This window comes from Quercus lobata, chromosome 2 (assembly GCF_001633185.2).
Source record: "Quercus lobata isolate SW786 chromosome 2, ValleyOak3.0 Primary Assembly, whole genome shotgun sequence".
Classification (NCBI taxonomy): domain Eukaryota; kingdom Viridiplantae; phylum Streptophyta; class Magnoliopsida; order Fagales; family Fagaceae; genus Quercus; species Quercus lobata.
Window position 1 is genome coordinate 20,274,753 of NC_044905.1, and position 9,121 is coordinate 20,283,873.

Genomic DNA, 9,121 nt, shown 5'->3' on the forward strand with positions numbered 1-9,121 from the left:
ATCTTGGGTTTTTGAATGTTGACTATAAAAATCATGTAAATTCCAAGAGGAGAGAGGCTTTAAAGAGAGGATATGGTCGTGCTGTGATGGATCACTTTAGAAAAATGCAATTAGAAGATCCATCTTATTTTTATTCTATACAACTTGATGATGATAATCGAATTTTGAATATTTTTTGGGCTAATTCTAGATCTATAGTTGATTATGGACACTTTGGGGATGTTATATGTTTTGACACCACTTATTGAACAAATTCATATGGTCGACCCTTTGTTCCATTTATTGGGGTTAATCATCATAAACAATCAATTGTCTTTGGTGCAGCTTTACTTTATGATGAAATTATAATGTCTTTCAAGTGGTTGTTTGAAACTTTTTTGAGTGCAATGTCGGGGAAACAACCAAAAACTATATTTACAGATCAATCTGCTGCAATGGCTAATGCAATAGAAGATGAGTTTCCTAAATCAAATCATCGTCTATGTGTGTGGCATATTTATCAGAATGCTGCTAAGCACCTACATCATATATTTAATTCATCAAGCCAATTTCGAAATGATTTAGTAATTGTGTGTATGATTTTGAAGATGAAAATGAATGGATAGTTGCTTGGAATTACATGCTTGAGACATATGATGTAACTGATAATCCATGGTTGCGTGAAATGTTTGATGTGAAAGAGAAATGGTGTATGGTATACGGTCGACATATGTTCACTGCTGATATGAAAAGCACTCAATGCAGTAAATCAATGAATGGTGTGTTGAAGAAATACTTGAAGCCAAAACATGGTCTTTTGCAATTTTTTGGACATTACTCTAGAGTATTGTCTGATAAGCGAAGCCAAGAACTACAAGCAGAGTTCAAAATGAGACAAACAACACCAGTTTTACAATTTGATTTTGAGATGTTGAGACATGCTGCAAAGGTGTACACTTCAGAAATATTCAAAATGTTTCAAGATGAATATGTGAAGATTGTGGATTGTACTATTTACAAGGCTAGTAAATCTGATTCTATCATAGAATACAAAGTGAAATATCGAAACAAAACTCAAAAGTACTTAGTCAAATATGAAGCCTCAACAACGACAGTCCAATGCAGTTGCATGAAGTTTAGCTTTGTGGGAATTCTATGTTTCCATACTTTGAAAGTTCTTGACAAGAAAAATGTTAAGAGAATTCCAGCCCATTATGTATTGAAAAGATGGACACAAGATGCAAATGTTGGTTCTATTAAGGACTCTTATGGCATTGATGTTAAAGGTAGCGCTCAAGAGTCAGTGGGAAAGCGTCTTTCTCACTTGAGTCACAAATGTCTTCAAATTAACACACTTGCAACAGAGAGAGAGATGATGTATGAACATGTTGATAAATGTTTTGACAAATTATTGAAGGATTTGCAAGAAATGAGAATTGAATGTTGTTTGTCCTCTATGGAGGGTGAGGTCCATGGTGAAGTTGTTCCCGAGAATGTTTTACAAGGTGACGGTGGATTTGAGTCACATGACATTTCTCAAGGCATATGTGGGATCAAAACAAAACCTACTGTAGGTCGTCCAAGAGGAAGGTTCAAAAGTTCATTAGAAAGGACAAAAAAAAAAAAAAAAATCTCAAAGTAAGTAGGATCAACCCAAAAAGACCAGTGGAGCAAGACAAGTTCAATCACGTGGTGGCCAAAATAGAGTAAGTTCATTTACATTCCATTATAGAACATGAATTTATAGGTTCGTAAATTTGTTTTATGTGACAATTGTTTTTTCTTCCCACATAGGTCAATTCCTCAGTTAATATTAATTCTCACAAAGAACATAGTAATGTTGAACAACCATCACAATTAGTAGATAACATAACTCATGTATGATGCTACTACTTACATATTTTTTCTAATATCCTATTAAACAATTACTAATATTAAAAAGTGACCCATAAATTTATTTAAATGTCATATACAAGAATCTTTCAGCTATAGTAATTTGGTTGGACAAGACAATGTTGTTGGGTTAAATGGTTTGAATCAGGTATACTTATAAATTTTGTCTAATATCCTACTATCCAGTTACTTTCATTAGCATAGAAAATGAAATATTGATTTGTTTAAATGCTATATGTAGGAATGTTTTGATTGTGAATTTTTAGTTGGACAAGATCACGTTGGGTTATATGGCTTGAATCAGGTGTGTATAGTCATTATAAATTTTGCTACAACTTAAACTTATATTTTCCTTTTAGTTATTTTTTCCATACACTTATTTTATATTTGGTGGCATATTTTGTAGGTTTTAGTAGATCCTGATATTGACAACTTTTGAAAAACACCATATTGGCTGCAGGGGTGTAGCCAGGAATTTTTGTTTGGGGGGGCCAATTTGCAACACTAATATATTTATTAAGACAACCCCATACACACACATAAATACACATGCTTTTTTTATTATATACACACACTTTTTTATTTGATAAATTATATATATACACACACCCAACAAAAAAAGAACTTAATATTTTCAATCAAAATTATGTTTGATGACTATCTTTCATAAAATTAATAAAATTCATTTTCACAATTTTCATAGCGAAATTCTTAAAAAGTTTCATTTTCTGTAAAAATTATCAAATTTTATACTAATGTAAGTAAAATTATTCAATTGAACTAATGTAATTTTCAAAAACAAGAATGATCCAAAACTTGGAGGAACAAATTAGGTTCCAAACATATTTGAAGCTATTTTGCTTTGACTCATTATGTGGCAACTAAAGAGACATTTTATGTATAGTTTTAGTGACAAGAATTTTTTAATGAGTCAATGACTTTTTAATCACCACATAACGGGTTGAAAAAAGATAAATTCAAACATGTTTGGTGCTAAACTTTTTCAAATATTTAACAAATATAAAAACATATTTTACAATAAAAAATAGAATTGCGAGAAATAAAGTTATGTCTCTAGAAAGACCAATTTTTTTTTTTTAAAGCATCATGGACTAATTCAAATACTTAGGGGGGCCAACTCTTATTTTTGTAGACTAAATTTTGAAAACATTAAAATAATTATATATATATTTAAAAAATTTTCAAAATTTTGGGGGGACCATGGCCCCCCCACCCTTCAACATGGCTCTGCCCATGATTGGCTATCTTCCTTGTGTTTTGCACAGTTTTTGGACAATATATTGGCTGTTATATAACATCTAGTGGACAGAACTTAGACAGTATTTTTTGGACAACACATCTGACTTTGACAGATTTTTGGAAAGCATATCTGACAATTTGGATAGATTTTGTGGACAGCACAATTTGGATAGATTTTTTGGACATCACAATTTGGACATATGTGATGGGAAAGTTCATTTTTATATTTTTGTATCTATGTATTTGCATATTTGAACAAGGCAGCTTTAAATGAATGCAATAGAATGATATGGATGAAAATTTAAATTCAGGAACTTTAAATTTAGCAATAGATTTGTTGAGCTTTTCTTTTTATTTGGCTCTCTTTAAGATTTAGGAATTTTAAACTTAGATATAGATTTGGTTGGCACAAAACTTTTAGGTGAAACAAATATAGCCTGAATTGCAGAAGAAAGCAACAATTTTTGTAGTAAAAAGCAACTTGGTTGGCTTTCCTCCCCAAAGTTGTAATTAGACCACCAAATTCACCTTCTTGTAGAAAGGATTGCAATTTTTTTTTCATGATCAACCTTTATCATGATATTTTGGAATACATGTAAACAGTTCAGTTGCATTGGAGATTTTATGGTCATTTGCCCACTTGAAATGGCATCTCCTTTACATTTGATTGTTCTGTTTTTTGCTTCTTAAAAAAAAAAAAAAAAAAGTTTTGTTCTCTTTTATTTGTCTAGTTTTATACTATTGCAATGAGTGTTGAAAATGCAATGAATTCATTTTTTAGTTGGTAACAGAACATAACCTATGGATTTTGCATTTATAGTAATTGCAGCAAGATTGATTCATCTTAGAAAGTTGAAATAATGTAAACAGTTCTGTTGCATTGGAGACTTTATGATCATTTGCCCACTTGAAATGACATCTCTTTTACATTTGGTTAGTCTTTTTTTTGCTTCTCAAAAAAAAAAAAAAAAAAAAGAAGGTTTCTCTGTTTTGTTCTCTCTATTTTGTCTTGTTTTGTACTGTTGCAATGAGTTTTGAGAACGCAATGGATTCATTTCTTGGTTGGTAACAGAATATAAGCTATGGATTTTGCATTTGTAGTCGTTGCAGCAACTAACATATATATATACTTGGCCAATTCAAACAGTCTGTATAACGAGGCATAGTGAAGGATGTAAATTAAATATACAAAGGAACTCTAAAAAGCTCTCTTTGCCCTAAGCCAAAAAATTTGTCTCATGGCAAGGTGTTATATCATTTTTCTTTGCTATGAGAAAAAGATTTTATTATAATACAAAGCAGTGAACATCAAGGCAATACAAAGGAAGAGGACTTGCTACTATCCTCGGAAATTACATTAAGAAGGGCCTTGGGTCCAGAATCAACATTCAAGCTACCCCAAAACCTGTGTTTAAGAGACTAGGTAGCCAGAGAAAGAACAATTAGGCAAATTTGTAGACACAGAAAGCACTTCAAAAATGCAGCTTTTCTCCATGGGGATTGCACATCTCTTCTGAACTAACCATCATCCCTATTACACTTATATAGCAGCTATCCTTAGTCGCGAACTGTGCAAATATCTATGAAGCACGGGTGCGTTTTGGGACTCGGGTGCGGGTGCGGGACTCGGTAATTTTTGAAAAAGGTGGGTGCGGGTGCGGCAGGACTCGGCGATTAAAAAATTATTAAAAATATTTTTATAATATATGTTTAATATATTGCTAAGCATACTTTTACTTTTTCACATTATATAAACAAATACCAAATTTAAGAGCAATAGTAGATAACAACTAAAACATGATGTTCATAAATTAAATATAATTCACAAGATTGAAACTAAAACATTCCATGATGTTTGAAAATTAGAATACAACTCATAAGTTTGAAACTAAAACAAAATAAAAGATAATCAACAAGACAATCAAACACAAATATCATCATCCTCAAGATCAATAGCTTCACTTCGAACTTCACTTTCACTAGTAGTAGCACTAGTGTTAACATTCCCAATAACTATAGCCTCCAACTCTGGCTCATCAAGTGTAAGAGTTGCATTCTCAAGAATTCCAGCTCCTCCATGCATGTCGCTCTCATTCCAAGAGTCTCCTGCAATATCCCACATCTTTGTTGCGGTATGTATGTACTCTTCATTGCGCCTTGACAAGAGTCGAAGATTAGAATGCACATATACCAAATCCTCAGTGCGTGCAGGAGCCATTTTGTTTCTTTTTAAGGAATGAATGAATTTGTACGTGCTCCAATTTCTCTCAGCACATGAGGATGAGCAAGGTTGTCCAAGAAGTTTAAGGGCAAGGGTTTGAAGAGTTGGAAATGCGGAGCCATAGTATTGCCACCAAACCAAAGGTAGTAAGGTCCACCTATCCGTCAAGGCACTTGGTGAAGGAAACCTCCCTCCTGAAAATTTAGCAAACTCATACTTCACCGTTAAGTCATTCTCATCTTCAAAGTATCGCTCCAAACACTTGCTTCTTTCCATAGAAATTTCATGATCCTGATGTGGAGGGATGCGTTTTGGATTCTCCGAAATCCATTCAATGGAGTAATACCTAGTTAAAGATTAAAAAACAAATATAGATCAAACGTGTGTTTTACTAAAAGGGTGAACTAAGGAAAATAGATAATAAATGTACTTACTTAGGATTTAAGGAATGAGCCAAACAATGTAGTGGTGTAGAATTTTTAGTCCACCGATCAATGAGTATATCATACACCACACCCCAAAATGAGCTATATTGATCATCTTCCAAGCCTTCATGCCGATATATCACTACTTTCACCTTCTCTATCATGGAATCCCACATCTCATACACAAGATAAAGACAAGGCTTATCTGTGTCGGCTATTCGTAGCATATCATAAATGGGTGCCGTGAATTCAAGGATATAATCAATATTATCCCACCAAATATCACTTAGAATTATATCTTTCACCTTTTGAGCTTTTCCAACGTCATCCTCCTTATAAGAAGCCCATTGGTCACTAATAGCCATGGCTTGAAGGCATCTTTTTATCAATTTCAACCTTTTCAACGTTACAACCACCGAAGCAAATCTAGTATCAGCAACTTGGAGCAATTTTAATGGACAAAATTCATTAAATATTGCCAACCTCATAGAATGGTTTATGATAAAAACACATATGAAGGATGCATCATCAGCAACACGTGTAATCCAACTACATTCCTCATATGTAACTTCATTCTTTTCAGTGTTTTTTGTTGCACAAATATTCTTCAAAACTAGATTGAGAGTGTGGACAACACAAGGTGTCCAAAATATTTTAGGATACTCACCCTCAATAAGAGCTCCAGCAGCCTTCATCACATTTGCATTATCAGTGATGACTTGGACAACTTTTTCATGTCCAATCTCTTTTATAGCATCTTTCAACACCCCAGCAATGTAATGCTTATCTTTGAACTCACCTGACCCATCAATTGCCTTTATAAACACTGGACCCCCATCTGATACAGCCATAATATTAATAAGAGACCTCCTTTGTGGATCTGACCATCCATCAGAAACTATACTTACACCATTTTCAAGCCAAGAGTCCTTAATTGGTTTCAAGAGTCTTTCAACATGAGCTCTTTCCTTTTGCAAAAGTGTTGTTCTCAAAGCATTGTATCCAGGAGGAAGATAACCCGGAATGCTATGAGTAGCAGCAAATGCATAGGAACTACGATAATGTGGGTTCCTTGCAAAGTTAAACGGAAGCCCACCGGTGTAAAACATCCTAGCAATTCTACTATCTAAATCATGTCTAGCATTATTCTGAAATGCTTTCTCCAAAGTAGTATTCATAGTCACCTTCCTCCTCTTAGCATCAACCGGATTTGTACTATGACTACTATCACTCCCTTCTTGTCTCCGAAATGGGGAAATAGGTATCCCACGGCCTGGGGGAGGTGGGGGTAAGGGAATTTGACTTCTCTGTTCTTGCTCTAACTTATTAGCCTCAACTTGATCATGCATTCGCTGCATTTCCAACCTATGGCTCTTTGACACATTACGGCATGCTTTAATATCTTTGCCAGAAATTTGTAATAAATGAGCCTTAACCCTAGAATAGGATCCCATAAAAACTATATCACAATAGTTGCACTTAAAATATGTGTTTCCACCAAATTTAACAGATGTACCAGTTGGTTTTTCTACTTTAGTCACATACTGCCAAATAGGAGATTCAGCATTTGACACTTCTTGTGAACTTTCTGTGCTATTAACTTCGTCTATTGTAAATTCAATAGATTCAATTTAACCTACAAATAATAACTATTAACTAAATAAATTAATGATAAATCAAACCAAGTTCACAGCAACAAAACACAGCAGCCAGGTTCACAGCAAAAAAACACAAAACCACAGAACCAAAAAAACCCTTTAACTCCCACAAATAACCTACAAATAATAACTATTAACACAATAAATTAATGATAAATCAAACCAAGTTCACAGTAAAAAAAACACAGCAACCAGGTTCACAGCAAACAAACACAGAACCCTTTAACTCCCATAAACCACAAATCACAAATCACATGTTAACAAAACCCTTTAACTCCCACAAGAAATAATTGAAAAAACAAGTAAAAAAACACAGCAAGCAGTCAAGGACATAAATTTTCAGATTCAGAGAGAAATTGTAAAGAACAAAGAATAAAAATTCAAGAAAAGAGCAGAGAGAGCACACCTGAAGGCTGAAGCAGTGCAGTGTGCACACAGCACTCACAGAAAGCTCAAAACGCAGAGAATAGAGATGAGGGACGGAGCACAGTGACAGCACACAGAGAAGGGAGATGAGGGGCGGAGTGAGAGAGGGCCTTTGGGAGTTTTGGACGAAGTGTGAGGGTTTGAGGGGGTCTGGGTATTTAGGTTTAGTCATACGGTGCGTTTTGCACCTTTTTTTTTTTTTTTTTTTTGAATTTCGGCCTGACTAGGCCGTTTCGGCCGATACAGGCCGATACGGACCGAGTCGGCCCGATTTCGGCCGCGTCGGCCCGATTCGGGAACTGCCACGTGGCACGATGCGGCACGGACGCGCGGTCTGCGGCGTCCCTCCCGCGTCGCCGCGTCCCGCCGCGTCGGACGCGGGTGCGCTGGCCTGGGAGCCGCGTCCGTGCATCCCAGGCAAATATTAATCTTCTTGTCCATTTAAGTCTTCTGGATCTCACTTTTAACCCTTAAGGTCCACATTATGAGAAAGAACTTAAAGTTGCACTTGTTCTGTAAATAGAGTTTATATTATTGCTGCATAATAGCATTCTTGAGCTTAAATGCACTGTGCTTCATATGATATGGACTAGCATCTATAAAAGAAATTGAAAGAAATAAGCAGTAATTTTGCATAGAATAAAGACAATAAAATTAAACTAACTAAAAACGTTTCTTAGTTTACAGTTTTTTCTTGACCATCTTTCTATTGATTATGAAAATTTTGGAATCTAATATGATCTTTCTATTCTTTTTAATAGAAAATTTTACAACCTTTTTAGCCTCTAGAGATTTTAATGGCCAACAACAAAGAATTCATTTGAATCATAGCAGAAACACTCAAAGCCTCATGAATATAACCAAACTTTAAAGAAACAATAATCACCAGTGGATTTGAATAGGAACAAGAGTGGTTCATAAACTCAATCAAAAATGTATATATAGAATTTAAGGAAAAACATCCTGTATTACAAACAGCTTCTTTCCAAATTAAATTGCTGGTCTAATTTTCTTTAAAATAATAAAAATTTATTACATCCATACAAACTTAAAAAAATATATCCATTTAAAACCAAAGGAAAGCTACCTTTCTCAGTCAAAAAAAAAAAAAAAAAAAAATCAAAACCAAATGAATAGGCAAAATCTGTTAAATAAAAGAAAAAAAAAAAAAAAAGAAGAGCAGGCTGAAAGTTCATATAGGAAATTAAACCAGATCTTACCGATTAAGAGAGAAGACGATGCTGCAGAACTGATATCAT

General features: G+C 34.3%; 3 protein-coding genes across 3 annotated transcripts; 1 reads left to right on the top strand and 2 right to left on the bottom strand.

Annotated features, from left to right (window-relative positions):
• Positions 1-386: 386 nt before the first annotated feature.
• LOC115960858 (protein FAR1-RELATED SEQUENCE 5-like) lies at positions 387-2,311 on the top strand. Its single transcript, XM_031079862.1, has 5 exons — positions 387-483; positions 588-1,569; positions 1,966-2,020; positions 2,114-2,176; positions 2,279-2,311. The coding sequence occupies exons 1-5, from the start codon at positions 387-389 to the stop codon at positions 2,309-2,311; spliced, it is 1,230 nt and encodes a 409-aa protein (XP_030935722.1).
• A 2,693-nt stretch (positions 2,312-5,004) lies between these two features.
• LOC115975738 lies at positions 5,005-6,044 on the bottom strand. Its single transcript, XM_031096644.1, has 2 exons — positions 5,788-6,044; positions 5,005-5,699 (listed from the first exon to the last, which is right to left on the bottom strand). The coding sequence occupies exons 1-2, from the start codon at positions 6,003-6,005 to the stop codon at positions 5,054-5,056; spliced, it is 864 nt and encodes a 287-aa protein (XP_030952504.1). The 5' UTR covers positions 6,006-6,044; the 3' UTR covers positions 5,005-5,053.
• An 88-nt stretch (positions 6,045-6,132) lies between these two features.
• LOC115960870 lies at positions 6,133-7,232 on the bottom strand. The gene is made up of 2 exons (XM_031079871.1): positions 6,288-7,232; positions 6,133-6,204 (listed from the first exon to the last, which is right to left on the bottom strand). The coding sequence occupies exons 1-2, from the start codon at positions 7,230-7,232 to the stop codon at positions 6,133-6,135; spliced, it is 1,017 nt and encodes a 338-aa protein (XP_030935731.1).
• Positions 7,233-9,121: the final 1,889 nt, after the last annotated feature.